The 18,653-nt window shown below is 57.3% G+C and overlaps 1 protein-coding gene and 1 pseudogene across 25 annotated transcripts in view; both read left to right on the top strand.

The window, feature by feature from the left end:
- Positions 1–18,653, top strand: part of MCF2L (MCF.2 cell line derived transforming sequence like) — a 204,822-nt gene that overhangs the window by 87,288 nt on the left and 98,881 nt on the right. Inside the window, exon 1 of one of the 25 annotated variants that reach the window (XM_063618538.1) lies at positions 3,316–3,900. The exons of 23 other annotated variants lie outside the window; for them this stretch is intronic. In XM_063618538.1, coding sequence (XP_063474608.1) covers positions 3,810–3,900 — 91 coding nt within the window. In that variant the 5' untranslated portion in view covers positions 3,316–3,809. Of the gene's footprint in view, positions 1–3,315; positions 3,901–18,653 lie in introns of those variants that run through there. One more of the 25 variants, XM_055245324.2, reaches the window with a different exon arrangement.
- On the top strand, positions 3,919–5,509 carry LOC129464196 (uncharacterized; annotated as a pseudogene).

Below are 18,653 nucleotides of genomic sequence, written 5' to 3'. Positions count from 1 at the left end.
TTCTCCCAGACGCCCATGGTCGCAGAGAGCACGAGCCCAGGCTTCAGCGCGCAGCACCTCACAGGCCCCTCTGCCATAGCGAGCTCCTGCCCTCCCTCCCTCCTTCCACCCCAGGAGCCTTTGTCCAGCGTAAATCCCAGGAGATGCACAGTGCTGAGAAGAAACTGAGCCTTTGGGAACAGACACTCAAGAAAACTTAGAGCTGTGAGTTTGAAAATACAGAATATCCGATTGTTCCTTCTAAATTATGGGATTGCCTGGCATTTGCATCTAAATTGGGCTCTCGGCGAATGTTCCGGTTTTTTTGTTTGTTTGTTTGCTTGTTTTTTTGTTGTTGTTTTTTGTTTTTTATTTTTATTTTTTGCTTTACTCCTTTATTAATAATGTTAAAGAATCAAGACAAATCCCCAAAGCATGAAAACCAATTTCTCAGCATTAGTCATATCACATAATTGTGCTACTTAATTCACTAAAGGAAAGAACTAGTATTAAGTTTCATTAATGACATTTTTGGCAATATATTAGGGATGGTGAGCTAATGCCCGAAACAAGACTTCGTTTTTGTAAGAATGCTTTATCCTTTAAAACGAAACTTGTCATGGACAATGAAGAGAAGCATTCCAGCTGGAGCACCTGTTAAACGCTGCACAGGGGACCACACGCGGCTCTGGGCTCGGCCTTCAGGTCACTCATGGGGCGGCAAGGCCAGGGCGGAGGGCGGCACTCACGCGGGGAGCAGCACTGGGTCACCTGCACCTCTGAGGCCGAGCTGTGTGGCCTTCCCAGCCATTCACCAAAGGTGCCTCCGCCAGACCAGAGCCACGACCTTCCCTGGCGGGTCCCGGGCTGGGACTGAAGGAGAGGAGGGGCTGCTTGGCGAGTGGCCTCTCAGACACCATGGTGTGAAGGTGACAGGGCCACGAGGAGTCACACACCAAACCAGACGCACGGGCCTCCTGGGCAGCGGGAAACCCGGAGACAAGGACCTGGTCCGGCAGGGCTGGCGCAGAGGGGTTGGGGTCGTCTGGTCGGACAGTGTGGGGCTTCCCAGCGCTGCTGTCACTACCCTGTGGGGGCTGCGTGGGGAAGTCATCGGTCTCCACAAGCACGCTCTGTCCTTCCCTGCACCCCACGCCTTACGGAGAGAGGAAACGAGACACCTTCGTCTGTGCCGCACCCCAGGTGTGCACGGCGGCTCCCACCCGCATCAGCCCAGGAGCGTTGAATTTTAAATCACCCGACAGCTCATTTGAGACCTGCCCTAAACAACTCCCTACTCCACGACTAATGGAGTGGTTAATGTAAGGCTCTTTTGCTGCCAAAAATGGTACCACTGACTGGATTTCTTAACAGTAGCTTGGGGCCACATTGTATAAAATAGACTCCCGGGGTTCACAAAAGTCAACCCGCTTCTCAGGGGCCCAACCATTCTCGAGCCTCCCTGAGGCCAACCAGCGGGGTGACAGGAAGAACTTGGATCTCACGTGGGTTTTTTGTGTTTTCTCATGGAGGGGCTACCAAGGAGCTTAGGGAGGAAGTGGCCCCCGCCAGCCAGGAGAGGACGGCCGGGTTTTCGTGATGGTCGCTGAACCCAAAGCTTCTATGCGCTACATATGAGAAGAAATTAGCAGATCGTGAGTGAGGTTCATATCTCAGGATTTATTTTTGAAAAACGGTTTTAATTAGTAACATCTTTAAAACATATTTAGATGTTTAGGAATTGAGTGATGAATGTGTGTGCACATCCAGCCTGCTCAGCTGAAAGTGGCCCTGCCATTCCCATTCCGTGACTGTCCTCAGCACCTTACCATGCACAAGGGAAGGAAAGGCAGAGAGAGAGGTTTGGTGCTGACCCCAGAGGCGACCCTGATGGCTCCTGTGCTCACCGCTCACTGCTTCCGTGAATACAAAGCCTGTCTGCGTCTGTCCTTGTGGATGAAACCCACATTTAGGGCTTGATTTCCTGATTATTCAAAGAGGCCCTTGGAGGATCACCTTAGGTCAGGAGTTGGAGACCAGCCTGGCCAACATGGTGAAACCTGGTCTCTACTAAAAATACAAAAATTAGCCAGGTGTGGTGGCAGGCGTCTGTAATCCCAGCTACTTGGGAGGCTGAGGCAGGAGAATTGCTTGAACCCAGGAGGCGGAGGTTGCAGTGAGCTGGGATCATGCCACTGCACTCCAACCTGGGGGATAGAGCAAGACTCTGTCTCCAAACAAACAAACAAACAAAACCAAAGAGGCCTGAGCTCTGGAAACACCACGCGAAATGTGCCATCTGTTTCCCCATTTTCCTGTGGGTCAGGTTAGGGCTGACCTGTCCTGGGCTCGCACACAAGCTCCCAACAAACCGGGGTTCGTGGTCTCTGCTCCTGGGTGGCTGAGACATCAAGCCCCTCACCCTGGTTTCCTCTGCAGCTGTTTTGGGGGATGCAGCACAGAGAGCAAGCTTCCGGCTGCTTCAGGGGGCGGCGGCCTTGGGACCACCTTGTTGCATCTGGCAGGTGGGTGTGGAAGGCAGAGGGGGATGGTATGTGGAATTCTGTCTTTCCTGGCAGAAGCTGGCTCTCAACACCTGTAGCTCTCAGAGGAGCAAACCCAGCACAGAACACTTTGAACAGAATCACTGTATTTGTGGAGGCTAATAGGACACCAAGGCGTCACCTCTCAGGGCATGGAAGCATCCTTTCCCTCTTGATGTCCCCGATGCCAGTGGGAGGACACAGTAGGCGGGGACCCTCCAGCCATTCTGTGAACGCCTATGCAGGGTGGCAGGATGGGTGTGCACTCAGTAAACGATGTTGAATAAATGCATTCTTCTGCTGCAAACCAGATGCATGCTCTAATCACATCAGCTCACAGAAGGGCACATGTGGTGTTCGAGACAGCCTGTGTGCTTTCACAAGCAGGCCTGAGCGCCAGCCCTGCCACCTTCTCTTCCTGTGGCCTGGAGCATATAATAATAAGAGTTAAAATGGCACTAGGCCATTTGCACGGCCTTGCACATCAGCTGTGAGGCCTGGAGCCCTGGGTGTGCCCAGCACGGTGCCCAGTGACTCTGAGAGCCCGAGGGTGGCACGTCACCTCGGGGACCATTGGGAGCCCTGGACACTGTCACCTCTCACCCCTCGGAAGCAGCCATGGGGCAGAGGGTGGGAGCTGCTGGCTTGGGACTGGCTCAACACCTCTTGGGGAAAAGCATCTCCGGCCACGCAAAGCAACCTCATCACTTCCTCCCTCGAGGAGCTTGGCAGCAGATGGGGCCACAGGCGTGGAACTTCCCACTTTGTTTCAGGACAGCCAGCAGCACGTCCCTCCCTTCCTCTGGGTTTGTAGTTGTTTGTTTGAACTTGAGACTTCCTGAGGCCTGGAAGGTGTTTTTGGCTTGCTCCATAAGGCAAGGAGGTCCAGCCCACGCAGGCCCCCCGCCCTGTTTGAGGAAGGAAAGGCCCAGAACTTGCACACAGCAGGGCAGGCGCACCAGCTGGGTTTCTCTAGCACCACGGCATTGTCTGCCTGCTCTTCCAGGCGTGCAGGGCGGTGGTGGCTCGGGCCAGGCTCCGGGAGGCCGGGCGCTCTGAGGAGGCGGCTCAGCCCTCTTGGGTTCTTTCTCGTGACTTGGTGAAGCCCAGAGTCACCAGGGTCCTGAGCACTTGTCTCTAGTGACCGTGCGGCACCCGCCCGGCTTTTAGCTGTCGCAGCAGAGACCCGAAGGCTGTGGCTGCAGCATAAGGGGGTCGCCTGTGGTCCCTGCGTGAAGAACCGGAGCTGCCTCCGCTTTGTAGCAGCCTTTGTGACAGGGCGGCTCAATGGCCCAAAAGGGATCATCCCGGGGAACCCTGCGGCGGCTGTGGTCACTGCCCAGGAGGCGCTGGGGAACTGCAGGGCGCTCGAGGCCAGGTGAGATGCAATGGGGTCGCAGGGCGTGGGGGCAGGTGCGGTGTCCCCTCTGCAGGTGTCCTCTCTGCGGGCAGGCGCCTCCCTGGGGTATTTCTCTCACCACTTGACCAGCAAAACCTGTGCAGCTCGGAGACCTTTTAAAAAGGAGATGACTGCTGGGCACCCCACTTCAGGTCTGTGGGTCCAGTTTTCTTTGTTCATCTCTGGGTCGGCCCTGTCCTGCAGTTCTGGAACCTGGGCTTAGGAATTTCCGCTCATATTGGAAAGATGAACGGACTCAAAGTGAGGGAAACGGCAGTGGCGGGTTTAATGAGGCTTCCCTGGGCACGCGCGGTCTGTGGGCAGCTGGGTGTCCTTTGCGTCACAAGAGGTGTGTTTTGGGTGGAGTGAGGGTGCAGAGCTGTCACAGGTGCGGCCCAGGCCTGGTGGACCAACAATGCAGGCTCGAAGCACCACACACAGAGGAGCTCAGGCCACCCAGGCCCCTCCCAGCCATTCAGGAACAGCACGTTTGCTTGGCCCGATGGCACAGCCTAAACTCTCACAAGTCATAGCCAGTGCTTTTATTCACTTCAGAGGAGCAAGGGCATTCTGCTGGCTTGAGGGGGAGAAAGGAGCTTGTTGCTGATTTCCTCTCCCTCGTGCACTTTCCGCCGTCTGGCAAAGTGGAACCACGGTGGGCTGTGGAACGTGGGGCAGAAGTTGGCTGGAGCCAGCCCCCGCCCCTGCTTTGACCTGGCTCCCCACGGAGTTTGGGAGCGTTTATTTCAGAGATGGATGGGCGGCGGCTGGGCACTGGCAGGTGGGCGTCAGGGAGAGGAAAGGGAGGCAGCGAACACATCCAGGCGATGCCTGACTGTCCTGGGGCTGAGGGGCGCCACGCACAGGAGAGCCTCTCAGGCTGCCGCCTTTCCCTTTCCCCGTCTTGGGGGCACGGACAGAGCCTACAACACTGAGGAGGGCTGTGTCACTTGCTGCCAGTCAGCTGAGTGTGCGCTGTGTGGGTGTAAGTACCCCAGGGCTAAAATAACAGATCCCAGCCTCCCTTCGAGTCCACTGACATCCACCACAGCACGGTGTGACGGCGGCAGCCAGGGGCTGTGCATGAATCCCGCACGCGCCAGGGTGACCAGCGTTCCATTCATGCCCCACCACCCTCCCAAAGCTGAAGTCGCAAGACCCTGGACATGAGCACAGTGGGGGCTTGGAGATGGGGACCCCGACACGTCCCCTTCCTGTGCAGTGGGGACCCCGACACGTCCCCTTCCTGTGCAGTGCTGACCCCGACACGTCCCCTTCCTGTGCAGTGGGGACCCCGACACGTCCCCTTCCTGTGCAGTGCTGACCCCGACACGTCCCCTTCCTGTGCAGTGCTGACCCCGACACGTCCCCTTCCTGTGCAGTGCTGACCCCGACACGTCCCCTTCCTGTGCAGTGGGGACCCCGACACGTCCCCTTCCTGTGCAGTGCTGACCCCGACACGTCCCCTTCCTGTGCAGTGCTGACCCCGACACGTCCCCTTCCTGTGCAGTGCTGACCCCGACACGTCCCCTTCCTGTGCAGTGCTGACCCCGACACGTCCCCTTCCTGTGCAGTGGGGACCCCGACACGTCCCCTTCCTGTGCAGTGCTGACCCCGACACGTCCCCTTCCTGTGCAGTGGGGACCCCGACACGTCCCCTTCCTGTGCAGTGCTGACCCCGACACGTCCCCTTCCTGTGCAGTGGGGACCCCGACACGTCCCCTTCCTGTGCAGTGTTGACCCCAACACGTCCCCTTCCTGTGCAGTGGGGACCCCGACACGTCCCCTTTCTGTGCATTGGGGACCCCGACACGTCCCCTTCCTGTGCCTGAGAACCCCTGAGACGTCCCCTCACTGTACATAAGGACCCCCGGGATGTCTCCACACCGTGGGGTACCACCCTGTCTAGTGGGAGCAGGAGAACGCAGGAGCCACAGTGAACTTGTCCCTGTAACTCTCACAGCGACATGGGCCCCTCTGCAGTGGCAGCGTCGGGAGACAAGGCGATGAGTGTGTCATCCGCTGTGAGTTCTGCGGTGCTCTGGTCCCCTGTGAAGACATTGTCCACGACATTCACACTCACCGAGACACGTCCTGCCGTTGGCTGGAATGTGAGGGCGGCGAGACACCCCCATTCTGTAAGGAAGTGTGCGCCGAGCCCTGGTCCCATGGCATCTGGGTGGAGCGGCCCCTGTGGCACAGATCACCTGGGTGTAGTGAGAGGCAGACTCTGGGTCCCTGGGCCTGCGAGCCTGAGACTGGATGACCGCCAGCTCCCGGCAGGGTCCACACCCCGAGGCACAGGCAGGAGGATGCATGGCCCAGGTGTGGGGCCTCCTCCTCCAGGCTGGGCGGTGTGGGTGCAGCTCAGAGCCCAGTGCCCTCTGCCTCCCATTGCCTGGGCCGCCAGCGTGACCCACCTGGCATGGGCGCCTGGGGACTGAGCCTTGTCCAGCCCCCTCCCAGCCCTGGCTGTCTCCCTCGGCAGGAGCTCGGCACCCCGCAGGTTTTCTTCCCAGGATGTGCGTCTCCGATTGGAAGGTGGAGGAGTCACAGATGCTCCTTTGTGTTTCCAGGCCTGGACTGGACAGGCCCCTGTCAGGGCTGGGGGAAGATGCTCAGCTCACATTGGACCTGAAGGTTGTGGGGAACTAGGCCCGGAGTGCAGCAGTGGAGGCCTTGTCTGAGGGGTCGGGCAGTGGGGGCCCCAGCAGAGAGCACATGGGGCCGACGAGGGGGACCAAGGGGCAAGAGCTCGGGAGCTTTGGAAAGAGCTCTAGAGGCCTAGTGGGCTCCAAGGAGGGCAGAGAAGCCCCACTAGTAATAGAGGTTGTGCCCACCTCGTGAAGGGGATTTCTGAGCTGGGGCCGAAGGCACAGGATGTGGAGGCATAAGAAAAGCAGGTGATGGAGGCTTTCTCCAAGATGTTGGCCGTGCAATGGAGAGGACTGGACGCTGGGCCAAGGGTGGCGGCGCCCATGGGACCTGGAGCCTGCGGATTGCAGGAAGCCACAGAGTGGGTGGCAGCAGGGGACCTAGGGTTGGAGCGAGCCCAGGCTCTGTGGCAGGCGGCCGGGGGTATCTCCCCAAGGCTCTGCCCCCTCTGCCCATCAGGTGGGAGATGCGGCAGACGGGGAGTTTGGGGGCCTCCTGCGGAGGAGGGTATGCGCCATGGAAGGCTGCTGAGCTCTCACTGTGTCTGGTGGGAGGCGGGCATCGCGGCTGTGCCGAGAGGTCTGCTCTCGCGTGCTGTGGGAGGGGACAGCTGGGCAGGGGCCGTGCCATGGACACTCAGGACAGGGTGAGCTGTCCCAGCCATGGCTGAGCCCGTGCTGCATAAGGGGCTTGGTGTGATGTCTGTGATCGTGTCTGTGGTTGGAAGTGACGTCTGGGCTGGAGCTGACACCCAGTTGGAGCCGTGACAAAGGACAGGATGATCAGGGAAATTGCAGAGAACAAGGGCGAGGATGGAAGCTTGAGGGGCGCCGCAGTGTGGAGGGGGTGTCAGTGGAAGAACCCTCAGGAGCTGGGCTGGGGCTGGGGCGCAGCTCGTCCCCGAGTCCATGGTGGTGACTCTAAGGAGGCGCTGGTTCCGGTGGGGAGGTTGGGGAAAGCACTTCCTGATGCCTTTGGGTGTGGAAAGTGGTGGGGGCAGCCAGGCTGGTTCAGTGCAAGGCCTGAGGTGAGGTTCAGTTGCGGCCCATGGGCTGTGGCAGGGACGCAGCACTCAGCAGGTGCCTCAGGGTATGTTGGAGGTGAGAGGGTAGCAGGGCCCCTCACACAGGTCTAGGGTTGCAGGTTCATGGCAGCTGGGTAGGGACGGGAAGCTCCAGTAAGATCCACTGTGGGATTTTTCACTAGAAACTCCTAGAAGTTAATTCTGTGTTGTGAGAATAAAAAAGTTAAGATGCCTTTGGCTTCCCATCTGCTGGGGAGCGTGCCCAGTGGCACTGCAGAGACCCAGGCCGGACCTCACAATTGCAGGATGAGCCTCCTCCCTTCTATCTGGCGGGTGGCCTTCTCCAGGCACTGCCCTGCACCTCGAGGAGCCCAGCGGGGGCTTGAGTCAAGCTCCGTAAATGCAGCACCCGACATCTGAGGCCCGACACGCTGCAGGTTACCACCTCCGCAGCCCGTGCTGCTGGGCACGGCAGAGCCTTAGGCGGAGACAGGGAGCCGGGAGGAGCGTCGGATGCCTGTGGCCTCTTTACAGCTCCGTCGCCTGCCTTATCTCACCGGCTCTGCCCTTGGTAATCAGGATGTGAGGCGGGTGACGGACACTTGAGCGCTCTGACGCACTGTGGCCCCGGGGAAACGTGGCGTCTGCAGCCTCCTGGGCCTTCCCTTCTGCCTGGCTTCCTCCTCCTCCACCCGCGTGTCTGGGTCAGGCTGGCTTCTGCATCTCTGTGGACAGACCTATCCCCGTGCTGCAGCTGTTTTCCTTGGGTTGGGCACTGAAAAGAGCCCCTTCGGGTTAGGAGGCAGGCGGACTTCCACTCACATGGAGGAGGAGCCTCCTCTGCCCTGAGGAGACGGTGCTGGGGGAAAATGTGGCTGCAGGTGGCGATTTTCTGATAACCAGGAGTGGATGTTGTCTGTTTACTGAGTGGAGGTTGGGGCCGGTGCCAGGGTTGTCCACCTCCCCTCTGTCCCACATGGCGTGGTGGCAGAGACACCACCATACTTCAGAGACAGCAGCCGGATCTCCCAGGGTCCCCCTGTGCTGCTCTGCCCTGGGGTATTTGGAGCTGAGTTCCAATTAAGCCAAGAAAAACAGATTGTTTTACTTAGAATTTAGAAATTCTCCTTTTTTTTTTTTTTTTTTTTTTTGAGATGGAGTCTCGCTCTGTCACCCAGGCTGGAGTGCAATGGCATGATCTTGGCTCACTGCAATCCTGCCTCCTGGGTTCAAGCGATTCTCCTGCCTCAGCCTCCTGAGTAGCTGGAATTACAGGTGTGTGCCACCACACCTGGCTATTTTTTTTTTTTTTTTGTACTTTTAGTAGAGATGGAGTTTCACCATGTTGGCCAGGCTGGTCTCAAACTCCTGACCTTATGTGATCCACCCGCCTCAGCCTCCCAAAGTGCTGGGATTACAGGCGTGAGCCACTGCACCTGGCCTAGAAATTCTCTTCATAAAACGTGTTTGAGATTGGCACAGGAAGTTTCAAACAGAATCAGGATTCACCATAAGAAGCAGATAATACATTTGAGGCATCCGGGGTGAGTGATCTCAGCTGAACTCCCCTTTAAGCTTCCTGGTAGCGCATGCAAAAAGGAAAGCATTGGGATCTAAGATCGTGCACAAAGAAAAGCTGTTCTTCTGGGAGGAACCAGTCCCTCGGCGATCACACGTGACTCCCTAGAGGGAAAGCTGAAAGGGGAGAGGGTGTCAGGATTCAGGTCCCACTGTCTGTGCAGCTCATGCTCCTCCAGAGACCCCTCTGCTTCTGTCCATCCCTCACATTGCCAGTGGTGTCAGCATCTGGGGCTGTGATCAGATGGAGGGGGACTGGCAGGTAGTCACCCCCGACAGGACTCTGGCTCAGCGTCCCCAGGAATACGCTGCTCCCCAGGCACAACGGAAGACCTGCTGCGTTTCATCTTCCGGCTGCCTGTTTAAAGCAAGGGAGGCCATGCCCCCAGCGGGGTCCCTTGTGCCTGGACCCAAGGCAAGAACAGCTCAGGCTCGTTCCTTTTTCCACAAGTTCCTCTCGGGCGGGCGCGGTGTGTCACCTGGACCTGCATGTAAACATCAGGGTGGACCAGGAATCGGCCTCCAGGAGGGTAATTACCTGGTGTACTCCGTCCCAGGTAGTGGGTGAAATGAAAGTAAAAAGCCAGCTGGTCCCTCATGCAGATTTTAGGGGACAAAGTTCAGCATAGAAAGGTCCTGTTACACGGAGAGGATTGTGGGGAGCCCAGGGCAGCGCTCCTCCTCCCCGGCACTGATCCTCGCCATGGGGGACGGAAAGCCTGTCCGGATTTCCGTGGCGGAAATGAAAAGCTACTACCTGTATTCTGAGTGGTGCTCCTGGCTGCTGTCCGTGGCTGAGGGTGAGTCTCCTCGTCCCCTGTGAGTCCCTCGCAGGTGGTGTGCTCGGAGCAGTCGAGGCGGCTTCTGGGTGAGGCGGCGTGGAGGTGCCCTCTGTGGATGCCCCGTGCTCCACAGGGCAGTCTGTGTCCCCTGTGGAATTTGCAGTAGCTCAGGGAGTGGGGACAAGGAGCAAATGAGCTTTTCACCCTAAAGTTATCATCTGACCCTAATTTATGTCACAGCACCAAAAGCAAATGACCTCCCTTTGTCTGGCAAGCCTAAGCTTCACACCACTGCGCAAACAGCTGGGGGCTCAGCCTGCACCAGGCTGCCCCACATCCTGAGAGCTCTGATGTCCGGGGGCCACAGCTGCAGGTGCAGGACAGAGCCGAGGCCATGACCAAACACTTTGCTGGTCCCCTTGACCATGGGACACCCAGTGACGTGCCTGAGGATCGGCCCTGGCACACCGAAGCCCAGTTTATGCAGAGCTTCCCACGGGCAGCCGTGCAGGGAGCTGCGAGTCCCGGCCACTCTTCCTCTTCCCGTCCAATGGTCAGTGAGCCCCCGGGGCCATGCGTGGGGCTGAGCAGGTCTCCTGCCTCAGAAGGCATTTCCTTCATTCAACCTTAAAGTCCAGAAAATGCCCTGGAATGAGGGCTCGCCCCTTCACTGGCTGAATGCCATCCGTGTGTCTGCCTGGCATGACCTGCGGTCGGGGTCTCATCCTGCCTGTGAAGACACAGCCTCCGTGAGGGTGGGGCCACGGCCGGATGCCATGTGGCGCTTTCCCGGGATCCAGAGTGCTGAGTCCTTGTCCTCAGAGTCGCAGCTTTGCTGTTTATAAAACTGCATCCACTCTCTTCTGAACTCACCCGTTCTGCAGATGAGGAGTCAGAAAGTCACTGAGAGAAACGTTGCACATCACAGGGTTGTCAGAGCATCCCTCCGACGGTGCAGGAGGACACAGCAGGAGTTTAGTAGATGTCAGCACCACCACCGCCCCATTCACAGCTGGGCTTCCCCCAAACCTCCCACTTCCCCACGGTCCCACTGCCCTCAGAGGACCCACCACGCAGGGGTGTTTAAGACAGTGGTGGCACTCCTGGGAGACCACAGGCGTGTCTCTGAGGACAGGCGGTCCCCTGGGCCCACTGGTTAGGACGGAAGCGCAGGAGTCACGCAAACCTCTCTGTGACACTGGGGACCCCCTGAGGGAGGGAAGCCCCATCGGAGGGTCTGCTGGGCGGGGCCAGCCTGCCTGTGGGTGGACACTGGGCCGAGGGTGCCAACCCCACCCATGGGGCCTCAGTCCTGCTGCAGCCAGGTCTGCACTGCGCCCTCACTCCCCTGCCTGCCTCACAGACCGTGGGGGCTCCCCCGACAGTGGAGTGTACACTGCACTCTACCAGGGCCACCTAGGGTTCTCTCAGGACTGCGGGGATGCCTCAAGGGTGGCAGGAGCCACTCTTGGCCAATATGCAGTTAGAGTTGACAAGAGAACAAGCTGGCATCCTGCCGAAGGCCCCGGGGAGGCTTCAGGTGGGACTGGGAGCCAGCGCCGGAGCTGGAGCACGTGAGGTCGCAGGGCCACAGCCACCCTGGGCTGCCGCGTTTCCATCTCGGTGGGTCCTTTTACGCAGATGGCACCCGGTGAACTCACTCAGTGGAGCTGCCTTTCCCTGAAGCCATCCGTTCACCCGGCTGCAGGGCCGCAGACAGCAAAGGCCGCAGGGTCTCTGCAGCTTCTTCAGGTTCAGGTTGGGTGGGGTCCCAGAAGGCATCTCCCTCCACCTGCCCCTTCTAGCACTTTCCCGAAACGCTGTTGTCTGCAGCCACGTGGAGGGTGGCGTGGGCCTGGAGCACCTGCAGCCCCAGGTGGGGGGCGGAGACCTTGTGGACGCAGCCCAGGGCTGGTTGTCTGCCCCCGATCTGCCCAGCACAAGGTCAGCACCAGCACCCATTTGTCTTTTTCCTCTCTTGCTTTTCACTCACTGCTCAGACTCCCCTCCTCAGACAAATTAAAAGTCGGAGAGGCCCAGCAAGGGAAGCAGAGTTGGCCTTCTGCAGCCTCACAACTGAGTCCTGGAGTTCAGAGATTTTAGCTGCTCTGCTCAAAATGGTCTGGCAGACTAAGGAGGGGGCCGGGTGTGAGGTCTTGGCCTGTGCTGCATGCAACGTTTTCACTTCCATGGTGGTGGCAGAAGAAAGGGAAGTCCTCTGTACTGTGGCTTGCTGGTCTTTGCACGGTGGTGAGAAGGTTGGGTGTTGGGCTCCCTCGCCCCCGTCCAGCCTCCCATCCCTGTCCAGGGCCTGGAAGGGGCCAGTGTGTGTCTGGAAAGTGTGAAGTCTGGCAGGGGTGTGGGAAGTACCCACGAGCACCATCGCTGTGGGCGGATGGTAGGATCGTCCCCCTTGTCACAGCGGACCTGTGAGAAATGACCAGAACTGACCCCGCCCAGCCCACAGGGGACAGCCTCACCCAAGCAACACATGCCCATTGTCACAGTTACCTGGAATCCTGCTGTATATTTTTGTTCTTCAGAGAAGGGGAACAGGGTTGGGCATCAGAAGATTGCTCTGAATAAACTGTGTTTAGAAGACAGTCACAGGGTCTGGCTGCGGGGCGAGGAGGCCTCCTTCCGGAGGTGCCCACACCACTCGTCTTGGGGCTGAGACCCGGAGTTTGCGCCGATTCAGAGGGAGGGCAATGGCGTCTGTGGCAGCGCACATGCACACACCGTATGTGGTGGTGCGGCTGCCTCTGCCTGGGACGCATGTTGCTCTCTGTGGTCCTCGTCTACTGCGGGTTTTGTTTTGTTTTTTTTAATTCTACATGGTGAGCCAAAAAGGTTGTTAAGCACCTTTTGGGTACAGCCTTGCCATGATAAGAATGTATTTCTAAAATAGTGGAAAGGAAAGTCGTGGGGAAGGCCAGCACTTGCCTGATGTAGGGAGCAGGGCCCGGGCGTGTGAACCTTTCCCTGCGGAGCTAGTGCCTCTGTGTGCGCAGGTGTGGTGCGTTTTAATTCTCGGCAGCTCTGTGTGGCCTGGAGGGACATGTCTGTGCTGAGCAGATGGAGCTACCATGTCTGAGTCCTCCCTGAGCAGGGGATGCAGCTACCACACTGGAGTCCCCCGAGTCCTCCCTGAGCAGGGGATGCAGCTACCACACCCGAGTCCCCCCTGAGTCCTCCCTGAGCAGGGGATGGAGCTACCACACTGGAGTCCCCCGAGTCCTCCCTGAGCAGGGGATGGAGCTACCACACTGGAGTCCCCCGAGTCCTCCCTGAGCAGGGGATGGAGCTACCACACTGGAGTCCCACCTGAGTCCTCCCTGAGCAGGGGATGCAGCTACCACACTGGAGTCCCCCCTGAGTCCTCCCTGAGCAGGGGATGGAGCTATCACTCCCGAGTTCCCCCTGAGCTCTTAGACTCTATGCGAGTTCAGTGATGTTTTCTTTTCTAATTTGCAGTCTCTTAAACGAGCAGTCCCCAATCTTGCTGGAACCAGGGACCAGTTTCATGGAAGATAACTTTTCCACGGATCAGGGGTAGGGATGGTTTTAGGGTGAAACTGTTCCACCTCAGATCATCAGGCATTAGATTCTCATAAGGAGCTCACAGCCTAGATCCCTCGCATGCACAGTTCACCGTAGGGTTCGCTCCTAGGAGAATCAAACGCCACTGCTGATCTGACAGGAGGTGGAGCTCAGGCAGTCCTCACTCACCCACCGCTCACCTCCTGCTGTGCAGCCCGACCAGTACTGGTCTGTGGCCCGGGGCTTGGAAACCCCTGTGTTAAACCATTCAGATTTGTGGGAACCTTGTCTATCCTGAAAGCGCAGGAACTACCACACCCTTCGTCACTTTCTTATGTTTAAAGACCCCTGGAACAGAATATGGCAGCTACACCAGGTCCAGCCCTGTCGTGGGATATTTGTTCCAAACCCTGCAGTGTCAGGTAAGTTCGGGGACAGGAGACCACTTTGTCTTCACCCCAGAGAAGTCTGTTTTTTCAAGGACAAAGTAGAGTGTGCTAAGCAAACCCAATGCAAGTGCTTATCCCAAATACGGTGCCTTGAGAAGTGTGACATCATAAACCACCCGATGGCCGAGGCAGGGAGCAGTGGCTGGCAGAGACCCTCGCGCAGTTTCCTTCAGAATCACGTGGAGGGGTCTGCTCTTGCGAGGAGACCTTTGCTTTCCACGATTGCCAAGAGGAGTTCAGAGGACTTTCCACGACTTCTATGTACAGGCACGAATTTTCAGCTGTTTTCTGTGTGGAGCCAAGAACAAATGAATTAGCAGAAGATGACAAAGGTCTAAGGGGTGCTTTTCTTCATCCCGTCCTTCTTCACTTACTTTGGAAGTGTGTGCCCAGCGTCTGTTCTGTGCCAGGCCAGGCCCAATGCTGCAGGGAAAGCAAAGAATCAGCCCCTGTTCCCTAAACAACGGGCAGGGGTGACCTGGGGTTAGGAGAACTGGCGTGCTTATCAGCTTTGAGGAGAGCGCAGCTGGCTGAACGCGCTCCTGAAAACCCGCCGCCTCCTCCCCTGAGCCACCACCCTGCAGCCATGTGAGAGTAAACTAGGTGTCTGCTGGCACATCGTTGTCACAGAGACAGAAACAAAGCCTGCTCGGCCTGCGCCACCTGGCTCTGCACCTGGGGCTCTGTACCTGGGTCCAGCTGCTCTGTGGGGCCTGCAGGAGGGGACGGGACAGGAGCTTTCCTTCCAGGAAGCAGAGTCTCAGCTGAACCTGAGCATGGCCACGACACTGCCCTCGCATAGGCTTTCTGCGAAATCCGGCCGCCTGCTACCCGCTTCTGTTAACTTTGTACACGTTGTATGGGACCTGATTCGCTGTGTTTTGGGGGGTGTCTCCCAGGACCTGATTTGCTGTGTTTTGGGGGGTGTCTCCCAGGACCTGATTCGCTGTGTTTTGGGGGGCATCTCCCAGGACCTGATTTGCTGTGTTTTGGGGGGCGTCTCTCAGGGCCTGATTTGCTGTGTTTTGGGGGGCGTCTCCCAGGACCTGATTCGCTGTGTTTTGGGGGGTGTCTCCCAGGATATGAACACCTTTCAGACACATTATCCAGTTACAGTACTCATTCCACAAGGAAATAATAGCAGATTTTTAAAGTGTGACTTCATTAGAACATTGGAAATTTTATTAGAAGTTGCTAAGTATTTCAAAAATCTATCAGAAGTTTGCAAATGATTCTATAAAGAAAGACCCTCAAGACGGCAGCTCAGGATGCAACTGAAATTTGCTTTTTTTAGGGCATTTGGCGTTTGCTGTTTGTGACCCTGATTTGCATGCTCTGCAGCAGGCTGTGCTCCCTGGCCGGGAAAGGGGGTCATTTGCTCAGAGCCAGGAGCCCTTCCCTGCGGGCTAAGTTATCGGAAGTCATGTCTGGCAAGGCGGGATTTGGCTGGTTTCTGGTCTCAACCACAGCCGACTCCACAGGGCTTGGCCTATGTGGGATTCAGCCCACGAAAACAATTTCTTGTTAAAAGCACCTGTCTTACCCTCCCTAGTGATCTCACTGTATTTAAAGGATTTATTTAAACAAGGCGAGTATTCCCTTTTTATTACAGGTTGAGTGCCCCAATTAGAAAATCCAAAATGCTCCAAAACCTGAAACTTTTGAGCTCTGACATGACATCACAGGTGGAAAATCCACACCTGACCCCACGATAGTCACAGTCAAAACTTACTTCATGCACAAAATTAAAATATTGTATAAAATTACCTTCAAGCTACACGTATGAGGTGTGTGTGAAACATAAATGAATTTCCTGTTTAGACTTGGGTCACGTCCCAAATGTCTCATTATGTATATGCAAATAGTCCAAACTCTGAAAAAAACCCAAAACCCAAAACATTTCTGGCCTTAAGCATTTTGGATACGGGATACCCAGCCTGTAGGAGATACTTGGCCATGTTTAGTGGGAGCCAATGGATGTGTATCTAAGCATCTGCCTAAACCTGGACCGTGCTTCCTGATGTCATGAGGCCCAGTTGGAATTTGCCCGACTTCCCCATCTCAGTGAGGGCGGTGGAAGGGGAAGCCGTGCTCCTGCGGGGAGAGCCACCACCCACCCAGGGCGCTCCAGACGTTCCCCCTGTGCGTCTACGGTGGCCACTTCTCATCCTCAGCGGCTGCATGTCTGTTCTTTGGGAGTGGATTAGGGAAATGAGCGTGGCCTGTAGGAAGCTGCATTTGAAGCAGTGAGCTGGGCCCGCTGAATAATGATGTGGAAGCTTCTCAGCCCGGTCTCGTTTTTGTGAAATGGACACCGAATGTTCTAGTTGGGGAAAGGTGGAACTTGGCACTTACGTAACTTACCCTTCTCCCCTTCGTGTTTCATAGCCAATCATTTTTATTGCATTAGGCCTCCTATACTGTAAATCTACAGAACATCGGAAACACTGAAAAGTTCACCTCAGTTCTGGCTTTAAGCACTGACTTTCACATTATATTTGAGCTGGGACAAAAGAAAACATTTCTCAGCGACATGTGTTCATCTCGTAAGGGTGTCTACACTGGTGCAAACCCTAAAATACTTACCATGGCAGCCCCGGCTCAGTCTCTGCCAAATGTGCGCAGGCATCAGGCATGAGTCCATGGGCCATGGGGGTGAAGAGAGAGCGGCTCGCTGCCTTGAGAAGCTCCCGCCTCTGCAGTAAGGTGGCTTTTAAGCCAGAGGTTACCACGCGCTCTGCCGCGGAGGGAGAGGTGGCGCGGGGCGTGGGGAGGCCACAGAGAGGCTGTACTGACAGAGGCTGGGGGAGGGTCTGGTGATGGAGACACGGATGGCACAGCCCCAGTAAAGCCGCGCGATGTCTTCGTGTGAACACGGCGGCGGGGGAGCACTGGGCACACAACATGGCGGGTGTTCCAGGATGCTCCAGGGCAGAGGCTTGCTGGGCAGTGGGGGCCGACCTGAGGGCTCTGGTGTCAACACCGGTCCAGGAATTTGACTGTTAGCCACAGAGACCACCAGGAGGGCTTTTAGCAGAGATGTGAAATGAGACTCCGCTTTCAGCAAGGAAATCAGGGAGCAGGTGACAGTCGGGAGGGACTGCATGGAAACAAGTGGCTTAGGACCACCCTAGTCGTTCAGGCGTCGGATGAGGCTCCAGGATCGGAGCCACAGAAGTGGCAGTGGGAGGGGAGGGGGAGGGTGCCTGGAGAGAGGTTTCAGGGCAGGAGGGACAGGGCTTAGGGATGTTTCTTGGAGAGAGGGAGCGAGAAGTCATCGTCAATGGCCCCACGACGTCAGGCTTGGAATTTGGGGTGGACGGTGGTGCCATCAGTCAAGACAGACTTCAGAGGGAGAGGTTAGGTGATCCCATCCCATTTTAGCACCAGAAGTGGCTGTGTGAGCTGGGAATGGGGTGCTGGGTGAAGATGACACCACAGACACCTTGGAGATCTGCCTACGGTTAAGAGACGTGTTTGCCTCCTGGGTGGGTAGGATTTTCCCTCCCTTAGATCGGGAGGCGAAGAAAGACGGTCAGATCCACAGCTCGATTTCCCTTCAGATAAAAGGCACAATCACAACAGCAGCAAACACGCCTTCATTTTAAAGAGGGCAGAGGAGGGGTGGGGTGGTAGGGCAGTACCCAGGACAGGGTCCCAGCCAACCCTCCGCCTTCGTCTTTTTCCTGATTAAAAAAAGGCACCTTCATGTGGGGTGTGGCGCTTGGGACCACAAGCTGACGTCACTGTCTGTGCCGGTGTCTAGGGCAGGGGCAGATGTGGATGCCAACGGGGTGCGGAGCGTGGGGACACCAAGCTGAGGTCACTGTCTGTGCCGGTGTCTCGGGCGGGGGCTGGCGTGGCTGCCAACAGGGCGCGGTGCGTGGGACGTCAAGCTGACGTCACTGTGCCCGTGTCTCGGGCAGGGGCTGGCGTGGCAGCCGGCGTGGCGTGGCGTGTGGGACGTCAAGCTGACGTCACTGTCTGTGCCAGTGTCTCGGGCAGGGGCTGGCAGGGCTGCCCAGGAGGCTGTCGGTGGGGGAGTTCCTCATGAATCTCTGAGTTGAGTTTGTAAAAGTGTGTGAGAGTGGGGAAAATATCGGTGAAAATATTTTCAGACATTTGGATTCCCCTTTGGTGAGCTGTCTTGTTTCTTCCCGCTGGTCAGGGATGTGGCTGCTCGAACAGCTGGGTTCGGTGACCAATGTGCGGAAAGCCGGGAAGCCTGCGGTGAGGCGGCGTGATGTCCTTCATCCTGGGGAGTAAATCCAGCCCCGAGGGTGGGGCATCCTCCCGGGCACACGCTCTCCTGCCTGGGGTCGCCGCTGCGGGCAGACATATGGGCCTCCCAAGCCGTCCCATCTGCACAGGTCGGGTGGAGTGAGTCGGAAAGGCCACCGAGGTTGGGGGCTGCAGAGCCAGCGGGCTGGGCTCAAACCCAGGCCTGTGCTTCCCCTGTTAGCCCAGGCAGCCCTCGACCTGTGTGTGGCTCGGTTTTATCGCCCAAAAAGGGGAACAACCGCAGCGTCCGTGTGTGCCCGGCTGTGGAGACGTCCCCAGGTTCGGCTCCATCCCCTCCATCCTGTCACCTTTCTGCACATGGTGCCGCATCCTCTGACCTGCATGGCACTCACGTGTGTCTGCCCCTCCCGTGTTCTCCTCTCCAGGATGCGGCTGTTGAGTGGCACACCGCTGTGTCGAGGC

This window comes from Symphalangus syndactylus, chromosome 15 (genome assembly GCF_028878055.3).
Source record: "Symphalangus syndactylus isolate Jambi chromosome 15, NHGRI_mSymSyn1-v2.1_pri, whole genome shotgun sequence".
NCBI classification, from domain to species: domain Eukaryota; kingdom Metazoa; phylum Chordata; class Mammalia; order Primates; family Hylobatidae; genus Symphalangus; species Symphalangus syndactylus.
Note: the sequence above shows the minus strand (reverse complement) of the source record. Positions and strands in the feature narration are given on the sequence as shown.